The sequence below is a fragment of the Rutidosis leptorrhynchoides genome, unplaced genomic scaffold (assembly GCF_046630445.1).
Source record: "Rutidosis leptorrhynchoides isolate AG116_Rl617_1_P2 unplaced genomic scaffold, CSIRO_AGI_Rlap_v1 contig148, whole genome shotgun sequence".
Lineage (NCBI taxonomy): Eukaryota > Viridiplantae > Streptophyta > Magnoliopsida > Asterales > Asteraceae > Rutidosis > Rutidosis leptorrhynchoides.
In genome coordinates, this window is record NW_027266400.1 from 38,284 (window position 1) to 63,349 (window position 25,066).

At 37.2% G+C, this 25,066-nt stretch overlaps 6 protein-coding genes and 1 pseudogene across 6 annotated transcripts; 5 read left to right on the plus strand and 2 right to left on the minus strand.

Moving 5' to 3' along the window:
- The first annotated feature begins 1,979 nt into the window (after positions 1 to 1,979).
- On the plus strand, positions 1,980 to 4,357 carry LOC139881376 (uncharacterized). The gene is made up of 4 exons (XM_071865860.1): positions 1,980 to 2,748; positions 2,881 to 3,059; positions 3,141 to 3,287; positions 3,626 to 4,357. The coding sequence occupies exons 1-4, from the start codon at positions 1,980 to 1,982 to the stop codon at positions 4,355 to 4,357; spliced, it is 1,827 nt and encodes a 608-aa protein (XP_071721961.1).
- A 586-nt stretch (positions 4,358 to 4,943) lies between these two features.
- LOC139881385 (glycine-rich RNA-binding protein 3, mitochondrial-like) lies at positions 4,944 to 5,840 on the minus strand. The gene is made up of 4 exons (XM_071865867.1): positions 5,729 to 5,840; positions 5,541 to 5,609; positions 5,182 to 5,288; positions 4,944 to 5,072 (listed from the first exon to the last, which is right to left on the minus strand). The coding sequence occupies exons 1-4, from the start codon at positions 5,838 to 5,840 to the stop codon at positions 4,944 to 4,946; spliced, it is 417 nt and encodes a 138-aa protein (XP_071721968.1).
- A 759-nt stretch (positions 5,841 to 6,599) lies between these two features.
- LOC139881387 (presenilin-like protein At2g29900) lies at positions 6,600 to 7,850 on the plus strand. The gene has a single exon (XM_071865868.1). The coding sequence runs from the start codon at positions 6,600 to 6,602 to the stop codon at positions 7,848 to 7,850; it is 1,251 nt and encodes a 416-aa protein (XP_071721969.1).
- Positions 7,851 to 8,904: 1,054 nt separating this feature from the next.
- Positions 8,905 to 10,782, minus strand: LOC139881377 (exocyst complex component EXO70E2). The gene has a single exon (XM_071865861.1). It carries the CDS (start codon positions 10,780 to 10,782, stop codon positions 8,905 to 8,907), a length of 1,878 nt encoding a protein of 625 aa, XP_071721962.1.
- Positions 10,783 to 16,103: 5,321 nt separating this feature from the next.
- On the plus strand, positions 16,104 to 19,206 carry LOC139881378 (replication protein A 70 kDa DNA-binding subunit B-like). Its single transcript, XM_071865862.1, has 12 exons — positions 16,104 to 16,240; positions 16,335 to 16,475; positions 16,568 to 16,783; positions 17,103 to 17,280; positions 17,403 to 17,673; positions 17,759 to 17,861; positions 17,939 to 18,063; positions 18,147 to 18,225; positions 18,309 to 18,453; positions 18,536 to 18,696; positions 18,782 to 18,902; positions 19,006 to 19,206. Exons 1-12 carry the CDS (start codon positions 16,104 to 16,106, stop codon positions 19,204 to 19,206), a joined length of 1,878 nt encoding a protein of 625 aa, XP_071721963.1.
- Positions 19,207 to 21,588: 2,382 nt separating this feature from the next.
- Positions 21,589 to 22,569, plus strand: LOC139881380 (uncharacterized; annotated as a pseudogene).
- A 720-nt stretch (positions 22,570 to 23,289) lies between these two features.
- Positions 23,290 to 25,024, plus strand: LOC139881381 (probable CoA ligase CCL11). The gene is given in 5 exon segments (XM_071865863.1): positions 23,290 to 23,866; positions 23,952 to 24,626; positions 24,629 to 24,796; positions 24,799 to 24,917; positions 24,920 to 25,024. Coding segments are annotated over 5 exon segments (1,644 nt in total).
- Positions 25,025 to 25,066: the final 42 nt, after the last annotated feature.

Here is a 25,066-nt window from a genome sequence, read left to right on the forward strand (position 1 = left end):
AGTACTGGTTGTTCATCACCCAAGACCAAGGGCCAGTTCCCTTCTTCACTTACACGCCTTAAAATTAGGAGCTGTGAGAAGCTAGAGTCCATAGGAGGTTTGCACACAAGTAACAGCTCGAGACATCTCAGCATCACAGAATGTGAGACACTGGAGGCAGTAGCACCCAACTGCATTCATAACCTGGCCTCCCTAGTTCATTCATCGTGTCTAGTCGGTTGTTCAGGTCCAGGGATTGAGCTCTTCTTAGAAGAATTCTCCCCACAGTTTAATGGGTTGGTGATCTCTGGAATGAATTTATGTAAATCATTGCTTGAATGGGATGGGTTAAGCAAACTCACATCTATCACATCTCTTACGATTGAGCAAGCAGACATCGACACGTTAGAAATTAATCTTCCCTCCTCTCTTTCTAAGCTGTCAATCTATAGTCACCCCAATTTGAAATACTTGAATTGCTTTCACAACCTCAACTCTCTTAAAAGTTTAGACTTCAGGATGAATCCGAAGCTCAAGTCATTACCAAAGGAGGGCCTGCCTCGTTCAGTCATTTCTCTCCGGACTTACCGGTGTCCTATACCTTGAAAAAGAATGCCAAAGGAACCAAGGAAAATAGGCGTCCAGCAGCATATCCCACATCCCTCCAATTCATTCTGGAAAATCCTACGAACAGTTTTGTTTATTGTAACTTAATTTGGTACCTACCGTTTAGTTGTTGAATACTTTAGCCACTGGATGGATTAATGTTTTAAGATCATGACCACAAAATTATACTAATTTCGTTCCAAAATAGATGCAAATTTTTCAATATAAATTGTATGTAAATATTTGTATCTATTTTGAGACGAAAATAATAAAATAAATCATTTACTACTAATCTCATAACTCTACCATCATGGTTGGCAAAGAAAGGTGAGGTGTGGTATGGTATGGTATGCCATTGGGGTCCCCTTGTAAGTTGTAATTGTATGTCTGAAAATGAAATTTCAAATCCAATAAAACTTGAGGTTAATCTTAAAGATAATTGACTTCCAAAAAAATCTTAAAGATAATTTTATTTTTTCCTTATAAAAGGAAATCTATGCATATCTTTATTTAGTTCTATTTATCCAATTAGCACATTTTTTTGACGTTAAAAAAATAAAAAAGTATTTATCATTCTACAATAATAAACCATCATCAAGTAATTAGAGATTATTCTCTTCTCCGAGAGTGTAAATCATAGGGAAAAAAAGGTCCTCTTACGAAAAAGGAAATATACAATTAGTCCTTAAACTGTTTCAATTTATCATTTTGAGTCCTTTTCTTTGTGTATTATACTATTATATATCTCGTGTGCGTAGATAAAAAGTGCAAAGAAAATAATAATAAATTCTCATTACAAAGATTCTTCCTTTCTTTCTTTTCTCGTTTGTGTTTCTCACGTTCTTCTTCAAAACTACTCAAAATCCTTTTTCTATGAAACTTTCTGTGATTTTAGTCCAATAACACACTAAGCTCTACTTCTATTGCCTTCTTGTTTATTAGCTCCATTCAAGCTTTGTCTATGGCGTTTTCTGTGAGATTGGATCCTATGCATTGATGGTTTTGCTCTAACGAAGCTGTTCCAACATGGGTTCAGCTACAAGTTTGGACCTTTACTTTATTCGACTTCATGAAATGGCGTTTTTCAATTCTGGGTTATGAAATTAACATGTTGATTTCAATTGGGCAGAGCTCGGATTTTTATGATTATGCTCGCCAAATTGGTTTGTCTTAATTTTCGATACCGTCGTCAGTCATGTATAGTTAGGTATCAATCAAGTTTTAGTTGGCTATTATTAGTTTGAAGCTCCTTAGTTTTGGCTTGGAATTATTTGCTTTTTTAAGATCAGATTCATGGGAATTATCGCCTTTTTGGTCGGGAAATTGTAAAAAAGGATAATTTTTGTTGTGTTATGGAATTTAGATAGCTTATTCTGCTGAAGAGAGAGCAAAAAATGGACTTATGGGTTGTTGCAGCCGCCGCCGCCGCCGGTTATATTAGCAAATATTGCCAGAAGCTTTCAAAAGACAAAGGCAGCAACAGCTTATTACCAGACATGTCTTTGGGAGATTCAAATTCCAAGAAACCGGCATCACCTTGCTTTGCATCTGGAAAATTTTCGCAAAGAGAGAATCAAGGCTCTTTTGGTTCTATGGATAGAAGAAGACATTTAGATGGCTCTGAAGTAGTCGAAAAGGCTTCTACTAGTACATTGGTGAGTGGAAATTCGGGAAATTATGATGAAAGCAATTTACTTTCTTTATCTACTTTGCCCCCTGGAGTAGATTATGTTCATTGTGGTAAATCTTACTGTGAAGTAGATTATCTTCCGAGGAAAAAGACATTGTTGAGAACAAAACACAACAAGGCTTCTTATGTTAAACCTAGAAGTTCCCTGGAAAGCTGCGTCATGGCTCAGCTATATAATGAAAAGGTTAGATTGGAAGACTATGTCTTAAGTTCCTTCTCATCACCAACTACAAGGCCGTTGCTTGTAACTGATGGAAGCCGGATAATCAGCCGAGCAAACATGGATTCTTTCGGAGGGCAAACAAATCAGCTTCATAGGGAATCATGTTTAGGAAGGAAGGGAATGGTTTCTGGGTTTTCCTTACCACCAAAATTAGGGTTGTTGCAGCTCCCTAAGAAGCCAAAACCTAAGAGTGGAAGAGGGAAATTTGTGAGACTGGGCAACTCCGCTGATAATGTCAGTGGATATGACGGTACTTTACTTATTCTCGATATTTTGATATTATCATTGTGATTTGAAAAAAGTTGCGTTTTATGCCTGTTTCGTAATTTTCGGAACTACTTATCCAGTGTAACAACTTGCATGGCCTTTTGAAAACTGACAGGATCACAAAACGGAGCAGTTCTATTTTGCATTGGAATTACTATTGGCCTTATATCTTCTTTCATGGCTAATAGAAGAGAAGTAGAAAGATTCAAGGAGTTGTTGAAGCAGACTGAAAACCTGGTTCAGGATTTACAAGAGGAGCTTGAAATGAAAAATTCATTTACTGTGAAGGAGCTGGCAAATGAGAATTATGAATCTCAGGACACAGCTGGCAGTTTCTTTCAGATAACGATTCCAAATTCACTTGCTACCGAACAGAAAGTGGATGAATCAGCTAGATACGATAAAAAGCCAGAGAGTTCAGATAGCATCAGCAAAATTGAAGCTGAGCTTGAAGCTGAACTTGAAAGGTTGGGCCTGAATATGAATTCATCTACTCTGGACAACAGATCGACAGAGCTCGAGGTATTCTTCTAAATTCTAATGCACGATTCTGTTCAGTTTGCATAGAATGCTTGCATTAAGCTATATTTTACCCCAAATGCCAGTTCTTTTTATGTGTTAGGTTTGGTTTCCAGGTGAATTCACACAATAAATCCTACTTTGAAGCATTCTCTGGTTCCCTGTTGCTTTTTATACCATTTGTGGATGATTTTTCTTTTCAGTTTTATAATAGTTGTAAGAATCCGACAGATGAGGAAAAATTGCAGCCAATATAGCTAGTATTTTATTACTTTGTTATTCAGATTGCAAAATTTGCTTATGATTTGAAGAACCAAATGCCATTCTGTTGTTGTATGCAGATTGACCAATGCTTTGTAGAAGATTTTGCTCATGGGGATTTGCGGACAGACTTATTTAAAGGGGAAGCTGCTTTACTGAATGACTCCAAACAAAATTCAAGCAATAGATCCACTACGCACTATGGAAATTATGCAGTTTCGCCTCGGGAGTTGAGTTTAAAGCTACACGAAGTCATCAATTCAAGGCTTGAAGAACGTCTGAAGGAACTCGAGACAGCCCTCGAAAATAGCGAAAAGAAGGTGAAACTCATTGAATCGGAGCGTAAAATTCATCGGCAGACATTCTCGGAGAGATATTCTTTTAACTTAGAAAGGGAAAGCGCTGAAGAAGTTAATATTGTAGAACCTATGGTGATGAACTTATCCGGTGAAGCTCTAAACGCTTACAACGAGGCTTATGAAGAGCTTTTAAAAGTAAATGATTCTGATGAAGAATATTCACCGGTATTAAGTCGAACACTTTCATATGGTCACAGTTATGGGGCAAGCGATAAAGAGAAGACAACAACAGAGGAAGTCTTTCCGAGTCATTTAAGATCGGAAGATGACAATTCTACAAGGGTCCAAGAATTATTTGATTTTGGTGTGAGTGAAGAAGAAGAAAGTAGTGGTTGCGAAGATGAAATGGAGAAGGAGCTAATAAAGCAAATTGTGGAGAAGGCCAAGAAAGGCTCGCATGCAATGTTGAATGCTCAAAGGGTTTTGTTTTCAATGGAGGAAACTAAGAACTAAGATTACGAAAAGAGAGAAAAAAGAAATTTTTGTTATGGTATATAGATAGATAGCTTGAAACTATTTGTATCTTTTACTGGTTTCATTCTTACATTTTACTCCATTGTTGCCATTCCTTTGTTCATCATTGCTTTCAATATCGAATCGAAGGGTGACGTAAACTTCAAGTGATAGAATTCATTATTTCAATCTTGATAAATATTTCCGGTAGTTAACATGGGTTCGTAACTATGAATTATCAACTCGCCAGAATTTTATTTATATACAATTACGAAGTATATATTGAGAGTTCACAGGCATAACCAGACAACAAGATATAAAATGGTTCAGAACGAAACTAAGGATAACTGAAATGTGGGAAAATGGAAGAAGTTTGCTAAAGTAATCACCACCGCCAGAATGTCAGCATCAGAAATCACCATCACCGCCACCAAAACTACTGAATACGCCACTGTTGCTGTCAGAACTAGTTTTCCATCACCCCACCACCACTTGGAGGACCAAATGAATTTCTTCCTGAATTGTCATCACCACCAACATTGCCCATGTAGTTTCCCCCATTGCCGCCACCGTAACTGTTGTAACCTTATCCTCCACCGGCATTGTAACCACCACCACCGCTATTATTATTATTATATCCTCCACCTCCACCAAAATTATTTCTTGGCGGTCTATCATTGGCATAATTCACCCTGACTCTACGGCCATGAAGGTCCTAAAAAGGGAATCATAAAAAATTAAACTTGTCACGTATAAGCCATTTGTCCATATTAAAGCTCTAGAGAAGTCAAATTGAAAAATTTACAAAGGGAATGAGAGTTTACCTGACCGTCCAAGGCTTGGATAGCAGAGGAGGCCTCTTCACTTGAGCTGTAAGTCACAAATCCAAACCCTCTAGATTTTCCAGTCTCACGATCTGTGACTATTCTTGCTACAAGGATAATAAACGTACATAAATATTCCTAACAGACATGTCAAATCACCAACATTCTAATCTAAACACAAAAACACTAACCAGGGGAGAAACATATAGACATAACATTAATTTATGCATGATATTCTAGCAATCCATCCATTTATTTTTTCAAGCCAATACACAAAATCCTTCTAAAGTTCTTTCCTTTAATCTTCATCATAGACAGACGAAAAGAAACAGAGAATGATCGAGCGAAGTAGATAGTACCTTCAGCAATTTGACCATATTTCTGGAAAGCTTCTTGCAGGCTTTGGTCATCTGTAGAATACGATAGACCTGCCAAACAAAGTTTCATATATATATATATATGTGTGTGTGTGTGAAACACAAATGAACTGAAAGCTAAATATCACAAACTGAAAATGACTGTTAATGTTAATGTTATTATTATGCACCTCCAACAAATAATTTTGATGAAGACATGCATCGAATAGCTTGAAAGATCAATGGCCTAGCAGCAGACGTGGTCTGACTAAGAGTATTCCCCACGTTACTCAAGAAAGCCATTGTTAAGACAAACCTGAAAACACACACAAGCTTATTTCATTTCAAACTACTCCAACTTTCAACCTCTCAACCTTACTCAAGCCAATATCAAATACCCTTTCAGTCTTACACAAGCTAAGCTCAAAAAGAACAAGAAGACAACCAACAAAAGTGATCATCATTACAAATAAAACATGTCTTCAGCTCCAATTTTCAAACTTTCTGGGAAACAATATATAGCTTAGATCAATCTTTAAACAGACACAAACAATACCCAATATGAAATCTTAATCAGAGACAACAAAATAATCAATCACAATTCAAACATGAAACGAAAGTAATAGTTTTTAGCATTCTCGAAACTTACCTTAGTTCTCTTCCTCTGTCTGTGCTAGAATCTAAAACCCTACTGTTTATATAGTGAGAGGTTTATGAGAGATTGAGGATGACCCAGCTCAGGATTCTGTGAAAAGATCTGGAACGTTGAATTATATAGACCGGAGCTTATCACAGCCGTTAGATTCAATCAGTGAACAGAAGGACCAAATAATCTATAAAACACAAATAAAAGGAACCTTTTGACCACATTCTAAACATTAAGGACCAGACGCTCAGTTTGGCCATTTCTCCTCCAATAACAGTGTTTGTAATTGTAAGTAAACGCCACCCACTGGTCTTCCTCTTCCAACTCCCAAGCAATCAAAATCCCTAATCGAATCACTAAAAACTAATAATCCCCACCAAAAAGTTTCAATTTTGATCTTGAAATTGAGAAACCCAATGGCACGAATTCAGAAACCGTCCAGCATTCTCAATTCATTAGGTGAAGAAATCGTCAGAATCATAGCTCCAGTTTCAATTTGTATGTTCCTGGTGGTCATTTTGGTCTCCATTTTAAATTCAAACAGCGAATCAACACAGGTCACGTCAATAGCTTCAATGGTGTACGACGAGACCAGCTCTGATTCGACATGGGACAAATTCAAAGGTGCCCTTTTGAATTCTCTAGCTTTTGTGGGTGTCGTCACGATTGCTACTTTCGGTTTAGTAGCTCTATTTTACTTTGGATGCACTAAATTCTTAAAACTGTACATGGGTTTCTCTGCATTTATGGTGTTGGGTGTCATGGGTGGCGAAATTGCAGTATTCTTGATTCAGGATTTTAATGTCCCCATTGATTCTATCACATTTTTGTTGCTATTGTTTAACTTTTCCATCGTGGGAGTTCTGGCTGTGTTCATGTCGAAAATGGCAATTCTTGTCACGCAAGCTTACTTAGTCATTATCGGTATGTTGGTTGCTTATTGGTTCACTCTTTTACCCGAATGGACGACTTGGTCGCTTTTAATTGCAATGTCATTGTACGATCTTGCTGCTGTTTTGTTGCCTGTTGGGCCATTAAGGATTTTAGTCGAGCTTGCCATATCAAGAGACGAAGATATTCCTGCTTTGGTTTATGAGGCTAGGCCTGTTACTAACGATGACTCAAATCCTGGGGAGGGTGTTGTTCAGAGAAGAGTATGGAGAGACAGGGGAAATGTCGAAAACACGATTCCGGATCGCGCGTCTGAATCAAACACGATTACCAATTCTATTTCTCCAGTTCTTAGTGGACAGAACAACATTGGTTTGATTAGAGCTGAGGAGGGCCAAAATAATGAGGAACTTTCAGCTCCATTAATCCAGCATCGGATTAATATCCAGCCACAATTACGCGAGGAAGCTGAGAATTTGGTATTAGAGGGGATGGGGTTAGGATCATCAGGCGCGATCAAGCTCGGGCTCGGAGACTTTATTTTTTACAGTGTGTTAGTTGGAAGAGCAGCAATGTATGATTTCATGACAGTTTATGCTTGCTATTTAGCAATTATAGCTGGTCTAGGAATCACACTTATGCTTTTGGCATTGTATCAGAAAGCTTTGCCAGCTCTTCCTGTGTCGGTCTTGCTAGGCGTTTTGTTCTATTTTCTCACTAGGTATTTGCTTGAAATCTTCATTGTACAGTGTTCTTTGAACCTTATGATGTTTTAGTTACATAATAATCTTTCACTCGAGTTTGATTATTGGTTATGTAAAGTCATAAAGCATAAAATGTCGCCTTATTATTGAAGCAATTTTTCAACATGTGTAAAAATTCTCTGTTAAAATTTCTCCTAGTTGATTTATTTGCAACTGTATTATGTGTCTGATTGCAAAAATTTAGTCGGAATAGGAAAGGAGCATTCCGTCTTGCTTCTGACATTCTTTGCCATTTTTAGTAAAAATCACTTCTTTTAAGGGTGTTTGGAGCAACACGTAGCATGCTTCAAACACCAAACGAACACACTAGAAATTTCCGATAGGTTTGTCTCAGTTTGAGCTTGAATTTGTAAAACTTCGTTAACTTTTGTTTTCTTGTTGGATACAGATGGGTTACATTGATCAGGTCAACTTTTACCATGTCAAAAATGCTTTTAGAAAGAACAAAAAATGTGCATAAATGAGCAGGACCAGATCCAACTGTGAGTGTCTATTATATATACTACCATTCAACAACTTTTGTCAACTTGTAGACTTTAATGGTACATGAATGTGTAGCAACAAATTTTAACTTCCATTGAAGTAGACTTCAATGCTTGGCCTGCATGCAACTATAGGTTCTGTCGCTGACGTTTTCAATCAATCGTAATTATGACACAACGGCAATCTACTAGTCAGCAGCTGGTGGTGAGATAATAAGCACCGTGAGTTTGAATTCTGCTCTCATGAATGAACTGATAAATTTAACTACTTTTCCAGAACAACATAATCTGTAAAAATAGATTATATGTACGTATACTAGCAGGAGTTGGAAGAACTTGAACAAAACAGGTTCTGTAATCCGACATTTTGAATATGATACAAGAGTATAGCCACATTTTACCTGAGGTTTGTTAGAACAGGCATTCATGTGATAATTACACTCGAAATGAAAGTAAATCTACTACTACTGCACTTCTTCTTCTTCTTCTTCTTTTTTTCGAGTTCAAAATGCACATGTTTATAAAGAATAAAATCAGAAAAGGTTATCTGACCCTGATTTAGATCCCTTGGAGAGGCTCCGGCTTCATCTCCTCCGAGAATTGTGTAACGATCCTGGCAATTCTTCGAAAAAATGCAAGAGCAAGTTCTCTAGATCAGTGACGGAGTACTTGAGATGTCTATCGTTGATGTGACTAGAGTGTTGGCCAAGAAAACTTCGAAATGCAGGAATGAGGTTCATTGAGTTTGCAATTCGTAAATCATCTCTAAGCCCAGGATCAGGGATGGACCATCGAGTGTGGAGTTTGTAGACCTCATCGAAAGCAGCAGCGAAAAGCCTCAACCGCTCCCTGACGCTTCTCGATGAGTTCCCATCATTCCTGAGCAGTGAGAGGATGAAACTCCAAGTGGCCCTCTCGTAATTTCTTGCTTGCTGCTGGTATTTCCCTGCACGCTTCCTTATCCACTCGTCTCCGAACAGAACCCTAAGTTCTATTCCCATGACCTTCCGAACCATGTAATGAATATTGTTCATCATGAAAATATGCTGCAACGGTTGGTCCTTGTACAATCTCGATTTCTGCTCCAGATTGGATTCTAATGTAAATGTTATCGACCGGAGATGCCAACTGATCGGATTGACATTCTCCGGCTCAGCGACAACGAGATTTGAATCGTCCTTCGAATCAGGGTCTCGGAGAAGCAGATTGAGAGTATCTGTATATTCCGTGAGAATCTTGAGGTAGTTCATGACATATCGAGTTAGATGATGAATTCCACCATTAGGAAAAGGGCACGAGGATTCATCAGATGCAATTGCATTTCGGAATTCCCAAAGAGTCGCCTTTGCTGATTCACCAATGCTCCTTAGAAGTTTTTGGTATTCATTCCTAAACCAAAAGCCAACATCTTCTGAGAAAAGCTCGTTAACATTTGGAAGAAGCTCTGCCATAACCTCATACATGTCAAGTAACCGAATCAGCTTTTCAGGTCTAAGACTTCCCATTGCAACAGCTTCTCCGAAATTCAGGACACGCAAAATTGAAGGCTTCGTTATCTCCACAAAGACGCGTGGATTGACCGATATTCCAAAATACCCCAAAATCTTGTTGCAGAACTGTTTCTCGCTTGCCAGATAGATTCGGGTGATGATCTTCATAGCTCTAACCCATTTCCTGATCTCGTTGTTCAAAATTTCCCACTCGAGCTTCATGATTTCCTCAATGCTCAGATCATTTTCCATTTCAAGAACAACCATGTAATCGTCTAAAGCTTCTCTCCGGAAACAAATGAAAGCCTGACAGAATTCCAGACCATAATCAGATGCAAACATGGTATTTGCAATGGACTTAAGATCAGGAATAATCTTTGGATCGACCAAATGTATGATCAATACATCAGAATCATTATTACTCGAGCTTATAGCTTCCTCATGATCATCCAATGAAACAAACGATTCATCATAAACAACCTCATTTCCATGAGAACGAAAGGAGATGCAATCAGGTTCAAGAAATTGCCTATGCTCAACTAGAATGTGAGCCACCTCTCCTTCTAGAGAAGACATTGCTATGTGCAAGATTCTATCAGCTCGGCCGAATAATTCATTGTGCTTTTTATTTCCCTTTAGAGACAAACCTCTTAAACTCTCTCTTAGTACTTGAACTTCATTGACAGCTTCCAAATACTCAGATAATGAAACTATCCTAGATTTTTCCCCATTCATTACCTTTTTCTCTGCATCTTTGAGACGCTGCTCGATCTGAAATAATCCTCCTCCTCCTCCGCCGCCACCACCTCCATCTTCTGTAACAATGGTCAACGACGATAAGTGAGAATCAAGATCCAAGAGAATTCGTCTAAGATCGTCGCTTAGATTCTTGGTTGACCCTAAAGCTTTTACAATATGCCTAGCAGCAGCAATCACATGCTGTTCTCCATCATTTGACTGATACTCAGCCATCCACAAATCCTAGCCAAATCAATCAAACACACAATCTCAAGAGGGATGATCCTCAAGTTTCTATGATTGACAGACGATAGATATCGATGTCTATGCAATCTGAGAATGAGTATGAAAGGGTTTTAGAGCAATGAAAGATTGAAAGTTGTGTTTTTGGTATAGACTATTATCCTATCCTTCAGAAAATCTTGGAATAAAGAAGACTGACAGATGGAAAAACATCAACTTGTGCATTAGCCAATTTCGAATCGAAAACATTTATGTAAATCACAGATCATAAAACAGATTTTGCTTAATATTGTCACTTTATACAGAAACCAATATTAGAATAAACCAGAAAACAACTACAAACACACAGCTGACTTAAAAATCAAACTTTCCAGAGAAGATCAAAAACACACATACATATATACTTATGTATTTGAAAATAGACAGAAGATCAAACACACCCCCATGAACACAGACATGTAAACTTATTGAGAAAATATCAGAAAAGCTTGATCTTGTACAGAAAAAACAAGTTTTTTTCTTAAGAGAAAAGGTGGGTAGGGGCAGAAAATTTCAGGGTTTAATGGCAAATGAAAGAAAAATGAGACATGGGAAAGAGTTTTTGAGTTCTGAAGAAGAAGATGGTTTTGATTTTTTTGACAAAACAAAAAAACTTTGGAGAGAGTAACTTAAATGGAAATTTCCTCGGTTGTGGAAAAAATTGATAAAAACCATTTGTTTAGCAGAACATGTGGGATTTCCTCTGCAATTCTCTCTCTCTCTCTCTCTCTAGTTTTTAGCTTTTGAGGTCCATGGTTGAAAATTCTAATTGAGGTCACTTGACAATGATGATTCATGAGTTTGACTTCAAACTCTTGAACAAGGTTAAAACATGATATACCACTCGTACTACTTAAGAAAGATTATTAACTTTCCTTAATATTCCCTAACATGCATTAACGAACCTTTTTTTTTTTAAATTGCATTAACAAGATTTGATCAACTTTAGAAGAAATTCTCGTGTACACATTATATATTACCTCATCACTTACACATGAATATTAAAATTCGATATGCGGAACTGTTGATGAATTCCGTTAGTTTTATTATTAATTTCATAATTTATCATATAAAAAGGATGTAAATATGAAAGGAGAACTGGAAAAGTGAAGTTGGAAAATCTTTAATGGTATTAACTTATGGACCTAAATGCCATTATGTCTAGTAATCCAAGTCACTATATGAGTTAAAGAGTGAAAATAAATAAATAAATTAAATAAATAAAGATGTCGGAAATAATTTGACTCTATATATATAGAGACCTCGAGGGAGGGCCGATAATAATAATTACATGGTCAATTATGGGTCATTATCTTATCTTCTTTCCATTAATTCATGTCATTATAGATAAGCAGCAAAAAATAGATTAATTATTAAATGGACCAAATCATTTATATAATTATATATTGTTCTTAACGTACACCTACACCAATTGGAGAGGGCTCGCCAATCAGACCGTGGCCTATTTGACTATATATTTTCTTTGATTCAATGAGGAAACGATTTTATTTGAGTAGTTTGTAATAGAAAAAATAAATAAATAAATAAATAAATGGAGAAGGCTCACATTTGCATAAAGTACAGAGCCAGTAAAGCTAACATCTTCGATGTGTGCTTAGCCCATTAAGAATAATGGGCCCAAATGTTTTTAAAGCCTTTTGATAAAAGGCTTAATCCATACTTCATATTTTCCTCCCAACAAATTATGGATATTGAATTATTATATTGTATTGGATAAACATTTAATAACCTTCGATTTTTATGAAAATATTATAAATATTAACGAGTTTCGTATCAAAATACATGATATTTATATTTTGAAATTCACTCAAATAAATATGTATTTATTGAAAATTATTGTAAATTCACCTCTATATATATTTTGAAACGGGGTAATAAGAAGGGAAAAAATAAAAATTATTCATTCAGTTAATTTTTATTTAGAAAATGAAACATGAGAAAAAAACGCCTAAAGCCATGCAAGGCCTTGAGAAAATCCAATCCATCCTCATCTCTACTCATCACCATTCAGTTGCTTCTGATCATCATTTGTTCATTTCTTCCATTGATGAACCTGATTGTAATTAATTTCTGGGTCATCTAGTGAATTTGTTCATCAAGCTTTAGCATTTCTAGGGTTTTGATCAAGAGCCTTTTTTTTTTTTTTTGGTGGAAATCCTTTGGGGTAATCTCTCAACGTAAGTTATTCTGCGTAGTAATTTCATTCGTTTCATCAAAAAAAAAAAATCATTCGTTAATTTATTTTCCGTAGAAGAATTGAATTATGTCATTAGATCAAACCAATTTTTTCGATGTGTTATATGCATGTTATCCGTTAGAATTTTGGATTATAATTGAACTTTGAAGTTAGCCGATTTACGGAATTTATTTGTTACAAAGCACTAGGTCTTAGCTCGAAATGTGCTTGCACTGTTAGAAGGGCATATCCCTACCATATTTTTTATTTATTTAATACTATTTTCGTCTCAAAATATATGCAAATTTTTACATGCAATTTATATTGAAAAATTTACATCTATTTTGAGACGGGGGGAGTATTAAAATGGGTGGCCGTAGCTCGAAATAGCTTTCGAAGGTAATTTTTTCGATATATAGAGTGTGCCACAAGATAGCTCAAGAAGGTAGTATATATTGCATAGAGTGTGCCATAGATATATAGGTCCAAAGGTTATTGTTCGTTGTAATGTGGCCAGACAAGGTAATTAATAAAAATTCAATGTATAAGTGTGACATAAGATTACTCAGAAGTGTTCATAGGATACCTAGAAATGTAAATCATAAGTCATAGCCTACTTTGGTTTGAGTTTTTGATTTGATTCTCACGATGTTAGCTTTTAGATGTTATTTTTGTTTAACCAATAATATGATCTTGATGTGTCACGTGTAATTTCTTGTTTCAGAATTTGAAGTATACATATTTTGATATATGAGTGTTGTACAAGCTATTGCGGCCTGAAATTGAAAGCAGAGTTGTTTTTATCAGTTATGGAGTCTGCAAATTTGCCGGCTGACAATGATATTGATACACCCGGAAAAAGGCTGAACACAACAACTGCTTCCTCGTCCTCCGTAACGTCTTCTTCTTACGAAGTCCCATTCGATCATTTAGACGCTCATCAACCGAGAAAGTCCGATGCCGACAGCTTATTACTTTCTACACAAGGAAAAGACGGTATGCCATCTCCATCTATAACACAATCTTCTCCGACGAGTGCTATGGATCCTGTCGACCCTGCTGTTTCGCCTTCTACGTATAGAATCCCATCTCACGTATTCGCCAGAACTATTTCAACTGCTCCAAATGAATGGAGCGTTGCATCCAACGAATCGCTGTTTAGTATACATACGGGAAACATGAGTTTTATCGGAGATCCATTATTATCGGATGCCCCCACGGTAGACTCCACAGTGCCTTCAACACCCACGGATAATAATAAGTCGACTGATATTTCGCCTAACAATAAATCGGATTTTGGTGTGATGGAAGCGACGGCTGCATGGACGATGAGAGACAATGTTATAAAAGAAGATGAAGAAGAAGGAGAAGAAGAAGACGAAGTTCCAATTAGAGTGCAGAAACTTCCTTCAGTAAAAGAGTTGCCTTCTTCGACAAGTCATCCTAATTTGGGAAGCAATTCCATTCGTTCTGACGATAGTATGGGAAGTGTAAAATCTTTCGCATTTCCAATGTAAGTCCGAATCCTTGATTACGCATGTACTACCTCCATATACTACCTCCGTATCAAAATACACTATATAGTTCTGCTTGTTCTATATATATACACATATATATTTATGTATATAAAAGTTGCCTTCTTCCACAAGTCATCCTAAGTGTATTCACTTTTGTGCAGATTGGTAGATAAAAGTTGTTCATCAAAGCCAGGAAAAGTATCGAAACAGCTACAATCACAGCCACAAACTCCTAAGGAGAGCCCGAAAACACCGACAAAAGCGGAAGACGAAGACGAAGACGAAGCTGCCTTTAATGAATCCAAACAACCTATTCCGCCAAATTCAGCACGACCTCGAAACAAAAACAAATGGTGTTGCTTTTCTTGTTGTTAAAGAAAAAGGACAATTAAACTTTAGGCTAGTTTGTAAAATACTCCCCCAATATACAATAATAGTTGTTTTTCATACTTTTATACGTACCAATACTAACCATTACGATATTTTTGTTTTTTAATTACTATATTGCTCCTTCCAATTCAGATAAATTGACATTATCTTTCCTAAATAGATAAATTGGTCAATTTCGAGTTAATCATGGACAAAGATTCGGTTTAAAGCAACGAAATCAATGAAATTGATGGCTTTGGACATCTGGCCGGTTCATGATTCAAATCGAACCAATCTGTTTAGAAGTTTCGATTCAATCAATTTTAGCCAATTTCGATCGATCCTTTTTTGTAAATTTGCATTTTTTTTCGTTCGATTTTAGTTTTAACATGCATCACATTTGTGTTTGGGTTAAAATTAGAAAAAAACCGACCAACTTAACCGATCAAATCATTTAATGGATTACATATCGTCAGTTCAACCGTTTTAATTCATCGGTTACATTTACATGAATCTAAAAGGGTTGAAATGTAATTACATAGCAACCTGTCACCTGACATTAAAAGGGTAAAAAGGTAATTGCATTAAAACTTCATAGTCCATATAGTCCTCCTCATTGTGTAGCTAATCGGTTCGACTATGAGAACGAAAACGTGAATTTGATGGGTTTGGAAATCTGGCCGGTTGAAGATTCAAATTGAATCGTTCCGATAAATTTTAACCAATTTAAATCCATATTTTTCCATAAATTTTTATTTTGTCGTTCGATTTTAGTTTTAACATACATCAAATTCGTGTTTGAGTTGCAATTTCGATAAAAAAAAAAACCGACAACTTTATCCGATCAAACGGTTGAACCATTTTACTTCTTCGATTACATTCACATAAATCTAAAAGGTTAATCATCAAAAAATCTAAAAGGTTAAAATCGTATTTGAACAAACACCGGTCACGTGAATCTAAAAAGGGCTTAAAGGTAATTTAAAAAAACTCCCTCCAACAATGACGTGGCGCCTTGGCGGGCTGGTAAAACTTTTCGTTCTCACTGAAAGGCGCGAAACACAAATTAAAATTTTTAAACAATGGCGATTAGCGCCAAAAAAAAACTGAGCCAGTACAAAAATGAAAGAACCCCTCTTTACAATTCACATTTTCAATCTAGAGAGAGATAGAGTGGTTAGTGATAGAAAATGGCTGCAAAATCGGTGACCCAAGATGCGATATCGACGATCCTAGCAAACCCAACACCGGATTTGAATCCGAATCTCCCTGAAATCGTAATTCAAGTTCTGGATCTGACCCGTATTGGAAATGGGAAATCTTACAGGTTTGATGCTCGTTAATCCCGGTTTTGTTACATTTGATCTGACTTTTCTATTTAGAAGATTTTTAATCGATATTTTGTTTTTCTGGGATTTTAGGTTCACTGCTAGTGATGGGAAGAAGAAGCTAAAAGCGCTCCTTCAATCGACGTTTACACCTGATATTGAAGCAGGGAAGATCCAAAACTTGGGTCTTTTGCGCGTGCTTGATTATGTATTGAATGATGTCAAATCAGAAAAGTAAGCCCTTTGAATCTTTCTGATTTGTGTCTAAATTACTTGGTTTTGATTTAGATGTACTGAGGGGCTTTTTGCCTTTTGTTTATATACAGGTTCCTAATCGTGTCGAAACTGGAGGTGGTTACTTCTGCTCTCGAAACTGAGATTAAGAGTGGAGAAGAACAACAATCTGGTATCATTTTGAAACCGAAGCAAGAAGCTACGATTGCGAGTGAGATTAACAAGGATAACAGCGGGATTGTTCTGAAGCCGAAGCAGGAATTCGTTTCTAAGTCAGCTGCTCAGATTGTTCATGAACAACGTGGAAAGTGAGTTCGTTTTCTTAAACGTGAAAGGATTTTGCTTGATCCTACAATGAAACTATGCGATAAGAGCTGTTTATAATCTGTTAATCTATCTTGTTATTGTGAGTAATGAATGCTGCTTGACTGCAATTTTTTTCCCTATGTGTAATTTGTAAATAACAAGATGATTGGTGTTTTGGATTAATCTGGTTTGGCCGTCGCTTGTCGGATGATAATATCTTGTGGTGGTTTAGGTCTTGTCTATAATTGTGAATATGAACAAACATATTATTTTAGAAAATTTATAGTTCTTGTTTATTGACCCCTTTAACTGAATTTTCAGTGCGGCTCCTGCTACGCGAATGGCAGTCTCACGAAGAGTTCATCCACTTGTTTCCTTGAATCCTTATCAAGGCAATTGGACCATTAAGGTTCGGGTGACGAACAAAGGAAACATGCGAACCTATAAGAATGTAAGGGGAGAAGGATGTGTCTTTAATGTAGAGTTAACCGATGAAGATGTAAGCTCACTAACTTTTGTTTGTTTATTTTGTTTGTTTTTTTTTTGGTAATTTCCATGACATGATGGGTTATGCTCTATATTGGAACTGGCATGATTTGAGCTTGCTTTTTCTTGTTTCAGGGTACACAAATACAAGCAACGATGTTCAATGAAGGAGCAAAGAAATTCTTTGAGAAATTCCAGCTTGGGAAGGTTTACTATATAACCAAGGGAACTCTAAAAGTTGCTAATAAGCAGTTTAAGACAGTTCAAAACAACTATGAAATGACCTTGAATGAGAATTCCCTGGTTGAAGAAGCCAGCAATGAGGAAACATTTATCCCAGAGACTAAGTTTGACTTTGTCTCAATTGATCAATTAGGCCCTTATGTCAATGGCAAGGAGTTTGTCGGTGAGTACCACAATGGACAATCCATCTATTTTTAACTTATTCCTTAACATTAATTGATGTGGCCTTTTATGGTTAATAATTGCAGATATCATTGGAGTTGTACAAAATGTTTCGCCTACAATGAGCATTCGAAGAAAAAGCAACAATGAGACAGTCCCTAAACGTGATATAACTATTGCTGACCAGTCGTAAGTTATTTTCACACTGATGACATGCATACTTCACACATGATTGTGTTGTACTCATTTTTAATATCTTAATGCAGAAAGAAGACTGTTGTGGTCTCTCTCTGGAATGAACTTGCCACCGACATTGGTCAAGAGTTGCTTGATATAGCTGATAAGTCCCCCGTAGTGGCAATTAAATCTGTGAAGGTTGGAGACTTCCAAGGTGAATCAGTTAACTATGAACATTTTTGTTATGATGGTTTGCTTGTGAAAGAGTTTGTATTCATCCTGTCTCTACATTTGCAGGTGTATCTTTGTCGACAATAAGCAGAAGTGCTGTTCAGATAAATCCTGATTCCCCTGAAGCAAATAAGCTTAGATCCTGGTTTGTAGCTTTGAACTAGTTGCTTGATCTCTTACTTATTCTGTTCTTGCAGTGTATTTAATTCTTCTGTTTTTGCTGCACAGGTTTGATTCTGAAGGTAAAGGAGCTTCAATGGCCTCTATTGGCGCTGGCTTGGGTTCTTCGCCGAGCGGCGGAATGAGATCTATGTACTCTGATCGAGTCTCCCTTTCACATATTACATCTAACCCGTCTCTGGGTTCTGAAAAGGTGTTTCAACATTAACTGTGCAGAAAAGTTCCTGATACTAGATGATTGCTTGCTCCATACTAATAATGCTTCTTTTGTTCAGCCTGTATTCTTCAGCATTAGGGCATACATAAGTTTTATCAAACCTGACCAGACACTATGGTACCGAGCTTGCAAAACATGCAATAAGAAAGTGACTGAAGCTATGGGATCTGGATACTGGTGTGAAGGATGTCAAAAGAATGATGAAGAGTGCAGTTTAAGGTATGCTTTTGGATCATGAACCAGTAATTTTGCACACTGCCTTGTCTATGAAATTGCAATGTTGATCGTGTTATTTTACCAACAGATATATAATGTCAGTGAAGGTCTCTGATGATAGTGGTGAAACTTGGGTGTCTACTTTCAATGACGAGGCAGAGAAAATTATGGGCCTATCTGCCGAGGAGCTCGATAATCTGAGATCTCAGGTAAATCAGCAATGACCATCAAATCTAACAGGAAATGTTTAGGGTTTAGGGTTTATTTACGTATTTTGTAAGAAAAATAATTCATTATGTCTTCAAATTTCAGGAGGGTGAGGATAATCCATATCAACTTACATTGAAACAAGTCACATGGGTTCCACATCTTTTCCGTGTTAGTGTGTCTCAGAATGAGTACAACTATGAGAAGAGGCAAAGGGTAACCATAAGATCTATTGCTCCAATTGATTATGCTGCAGAATCCAGGTTCTTGCTAGAAGAAATCTCTAAAATGAAATCGTCTTGGTAGAAAGAAAGTTGTCATGCTCGTTTGCTGCTGCTGATATTAGAATTTTAACTTACTGTTTGCTTTGTAATCCCTATTTATTAAACCTAGTTAGTGACTCATTATTATCAGTAAACCAAGATTTTGTTATTTATAAATAGTTTCGACTTTTATTTGTTTATGAGGCATGCTGCTTGCTACAAAACCCAGAATCCAGCTCTGTCTCTATATGTAGAAATGGGCTTGCTTAAGTTTCAGACCTTTTTAATTTTTAATTTTTTTTGGTTCTTCATCCCAAGGCCATTAATGGAGTCTCCTCCACTCCTGTCTGACTCTGAGCCCCACCAATCATTCTTTCAGATTTTTTTAGTTTGTCTGTTATGCTGGTTAGACCAGTAGACCTGAAAGTAAATTGAGTACCGAGTTGTAGTGTAATTGATATTGGGAAGTAATTTTGTACCAAGTTGTAGTGTTATTGATGGTTTGTTAATCAATAACACTACAACTACAACTCGGAACTAAATTTAACTTCAAAAAAGAAAAAATTAGTTCCGAGTTGATGTAAATGGACTAATACTAATTTTAATTCCGAGTTGTAGTCTTATTGGTAATTAAACTGTTACTGGGGTAAGAATTTACATAATCGAGTTGCAGTGTTATTGAGTAACATTTCGTGACAGTTAGACGATCGTAACATTGAAGCTTTTTGGTAGAAAATTCGTTTCCGTCTTAAACCAGGGGCGATATTTAAACTTCTAAAGTTTTGGGTGAAGCTTTCATCTTCTACAATAAGACCAGGGACCCAAAAAAAACACAGAATTTTCAAACCAGAGAGATGTCAACCCACACTTTCGTGACGTCGTTTATTGTTAAAAATCATATGTAATAATTTCTTTTATAATCAATATCATATGTAATTTTTTTAACAGTGCTAATTGAAAAGGACACAAAAACTAGTTAGAGCTATATTGAAATTAAAAAAAAAAAATAGTATACTAGTTATTATTACTTCCGTCCTAAAATAATTGTAAATTTTTTTATATGCATATAGAATTTGACGCATTTATTTTGGGACGGAGTTAGTAATATATAAGAACCCTGACTATATATAGCTACTTTTTGGACTACCTGGATTTCGGACGACGGTTATGTGCTTTAACGGGTTTATGACGTTCTTAGCTCCGGCGTGCTCGACGAATTGTCGAGGAGACAGAGAATCTCCATGGCAATAGCAAATGATGACAATATCAGGTTTGCATTTGTATAAAACTCCGTCCATTTCCTTTCCGTCGTCTCCGACAGCCCTCACCACAGTGATATATCTGGATGTCGGCATAATTTTAAGAAAGACCGATCGATCAGAGATAATAATACTATTAATTATAAAAATTAAACCGAATGAGATATATAATAATAATATTAAAAGAAAAGAGACGGTGAGGAAAAAACAGATGTTGCTTTGTCAAGGAGAGGAACCTCTAACAAGGCAAATGCAAATATATATACCCCTAATCGGCAACTCACCTTTACTAATTTCCACGTGGACGGGATGCAAGAAACTTAATTAGGTCAACATATATATATTTCCTCCGTATTCCGAAATGGAAGAAAGTGAAAAGAGACGACGAGAACGATAATCCTCCATTCCACTGTACGGAATCGACTATATGTATTTTCAACTTTTAAACGTAATCGACTATATGTATTTTCAATTTTTGAACGTAGAAAAAATGAAAAGTGAGTTGGAGAAAAAATTTGAAAAATGCAATTATTGGAAGTTGTACAAGAAGACACATCGTAATAATAGTCGAGGACATCCAAAAACTGATAAGGAAAGAACTAGGCTAGCTTGGATGTAAACTTCAAATATAAAAATACTATTGATGTGTCCGAAAACACTTTTAAATATAGTCGTACCGTGACTTTTCGATTCGAATCATTATTTGAGTGTATTAAACTTTTGATCTCTTAAAAGTTAGTAAGTTACGGCAAAAATATGACAAAAATACTTGGACATTGACACATAACGCTTATTACGGAGTAATTGACAATAAATTTGTATATAACTATATACTTTATAAGGACCTATATGAACTTTTTTAAAATGTGAGGGCCATGGCCGATTTCAGGAATGGTCAACTTCCGGTTCGAGTTATAGCAATTGAACCGGGCCACGTAGAAAACTCAAGTTGCAAATCTGACCAATAAATGATTAACACGTGGACACCCCATATCCTCTAGGATCTGGAATCTCATCTTCTACCTACCGACCTAAGAACACTTACACACCACCACTCTACATGAAACAAAAAATTAAGGGAAAAAAAAAAGCTTTGAAAGACTAAAAATGGAGGCGAGTGCATTCAAAGGAGTCCATCAATCTATTCCTACTACCCTTCTCAGAGAATGAATAAAGGAGCAAGCTTTATGAAGCCTCCATCAATGGCTGCCCAGAAACCTGCAAACAAAACTGTCTCCTCCGCCAAGGTCTGTCACTAATTTCACATTTTCTGAGTTAATAAATCATTATGTAAATGTAAACCCTCTTGACTGATCCGATATTCGATTCGCTTATACGATAATTATGTTTTGAGTTTGTCTGAATCAAGGTTATTGCTTTATTACCTCTTAGAACTAGCTCTTATCGAGCTTGGTGCGCGATCGTTGAATTATTATTATCGTTAAGACTATATCGATTGACTATTAGTCCGAATTGAACCGAAATTGGCTCCAATCGAATTTTTTACTAGCTTTATTCTTCACCGGAACTGGCTCAGAACCAGTTCCTAGCCAACTCTAAGGAGGGGAGGGAATAGTATCGCTCATTCGTTAGCTAATCTTAAACGAAAGGAGAAAGACTATTTAGCTATTCCACTCCATGACGTTTATCTTTACTGATATGAATGAAATTTGCTGTTAACTTCAAATTGCACAACTGAATCCTAGAAGCATATTTAAAAATTGCAGAGCTCAACAGTGTTTCCTGTCGGCGAACCAGCGAGAACCAGTCTATCAGGGAACTCGAGTCCTGTAAAGCTACTGACACGTGTCGAACAGCTGAAACTCCTGACGAAAGCGGAGAAGGCAGACTATTATCGGCAGCAGAGAAGTTTGGTCTGTCGCTTTCGTCCATCGAGAAGTTAGGTCTACTCTCTAAGGCTGAAGAATTAGGTGTCCTTTCGGCAGCCACGGATCCTGGAACTCCAGGGACACTTTTTACCCTGAGCATTGGTTTATTGCTTTTGGGTCCTTCGTTGTTTACCTTGTGCCAGAAGATTACGCCTGGGAAACCGTGCTTCTACTTGCCGTGGCTCTTGTTTCTGTCATTGGTGGATCTGCTGCTTTCGCAGCTGCCATTTGGTATCCAATTTGCAGAAATCAAACTAAATTACTACTACTATTAGATTTCTTGTAAAGCAAGTAATTATGATTTTTCATCCTTACACTTTGTAATAACTTCTTTTTTAATGGTTTATGAAACACAAGAAGACTGTTGATCATCAAAATGGGACACCTGAAGTTCAGAGAATGTCCTAAAAGTAATGATCACATGTGTGAAATTCAAATCTCCTTAGAATTTTGATATACCCTCAAAAGTACAACTTTTTAAAGCAGTTCTATAATTTACTCTTACATTCATTTCTTAGAATGAAACAAGAAGACAGCTAAGGTGGTTCTGGTTGATGGGTAAAAAAAAAGGAAAAAAATGGTCGTTCGTGTTGTGTCTGGAACATGTTGCGTCTTACATCAAATTCTCTCAAAATACGTATTTTTTAATCGTTTTTAGTAAAGAAACGTATTTTGAGATATTCGAAGCAAGACCGAAAACTAACACACCCTTTTAAGTTATTTTGGCAAACATTATACATTGACATTCTAAATGTTTGTATGTTATGGATAGAGAACATTTTAATGTGACAATATAATAAATAGGTGTAGGTAGACATTAACTGCTCCATTACCAAATTTCATGAACTGTACAATTGAAAAATTAATGAAACTGATCAGTTATAGAAATTTGGTATCATGAATGCTTAAATACTCACTCATAGTATATAAATTAAATGTGTACGAAACTGTTCTAAGTGAAAAAAAAAAAAAAAAAAGATGGATGAGCTAAAGCCAAGTGCTCCAAACTCATTCCCTTTAACTCCGATGGGATTCTTAGAGAGAGCAGCCATTGTCTACGGTGAATGCTTATCTGTCGTGTACAACGACAAGGCCTACACGTGGGCTGAAACTAACCGTCGATGTCTCCAGCTGGCATCATCGATATCGTCCATTGTTGGGTTGAAAAGGAAGCAAGTGGTTTCCGTTGTGGCACCCAACACTCCTGCTATGTATGAGCTCCATTTTGCTGTTCCAATGGCTGGTTGTGTCTTAAACAACATCAACACACGCCAGGACGCACGTACGATTGCAAGACTCTTGCGTCACAGCGAATCGAAGCTCGTGTTTGTAGACTTTCCCCTGCTTTTGCTTGTCCTGGAAGCAATCTCTCTGTTTCCTCCTAACACGAAACGTCCGCCTGTCGTCCTAATTGAAGCAGATGATGGAAGTGGAATGGAGTCGGGTCATAATTATCTCGACACTTATAACGGGTTGGTGGAAAAGGGTGACCCGAATTTCAAATGGATCCAGCCACTGAATGAGTTAGACCCAATAGTACTGAACTACACATCAGGTAAATTATAAGTAATAATGTTTTAATTTAATTTTGTTTTGTTTTTGTCGAAATTTTTAAAATTGTAACGTCCGGCATTGTATAGGTACAACGTCATCTCCGAAAGGAGTAGTACATTGCCATCGAGGGAGTTTCATTACGGCAATGGATGCCTTGGTCGATTGGTCGATATCGAAACGGCCTGTTTTCTTGTGGTCCTTGCCGATGTTCCACTCCAATGGATGGGGCTTTACGTGGGGGATGGCGGCTGTTGGTGGGACCAATGTCTGCCTCCGGAAAATCGACGCCAACACGATCTACAGCCTCATAAGGAAACATCATGTGACGCACATGTGCGGCGCGCCGGTAGTGCTTAACATGCTAGCTAATGCTCAACAGCCTCTTGAGAAGCCTGTTCATGTGCTTACTGGCGGCTCTCCACCGCCAGCCGCCATACTTCTCCGTATGGAGTCTCTAGGATTCATCGTGAGTCACGGCTACGGGTTAACTGAAACAGGAACCGTGATCGTTTCTTGTGAATGGAAACCGCAATGGAATAGACTTCCGGCGACGGATAGGGCAAGGCTTAAAGCGAGGCAGGGAGTGAGAAGTGCCGGAATGACGGAGATAGACGTAGTTGATCCTGAGACAGGTGAAAGCGTGAAGCGCGACGGCTTATCGATTGGCGAAATCGTGTTGAGAGGTGCTTGTATCATGCTAGGATATTTAAAGGAACCAATTGCCACGGCTAAGTGCTTGAGAAACAATGGATGGTTTTACACCGAGACGTCGCTGTGATGTATCCTGACGGTTATCTAGAGATCAAGGATCGATCGAAGGACGTTATAATTAGTGGAGGAGAGAATTTAAGCAGCGTAGAAGTCGAGTCCGTGCTATATACCAACCCTGCCGTCAACGAGGCAGCCGTAGTGGCTCGGCCAGACGAGTTTTGGGCGAGACGCCTTGTGCATTTGTGAGTCTCAGGAAAGGTATCGAGAAAATCCCGACCGAAAAGGAAATGATAGAGTATTGCAGGGCTAGGCTGCCACATTACATGGCGCCAAAAACTGTTGTGTTTTTAAGGATCAACTTCCAAAGACAGCAACAGGCAAAATTCAAAAGTTTGTGTTAAGAGAGAAAGCTAAGGTATTGGGTCAATTGCCAATGAGTCGATACTAGTAAGTAACTAACAATTTCCACTCGAGCTGAGTTGACTAGGCA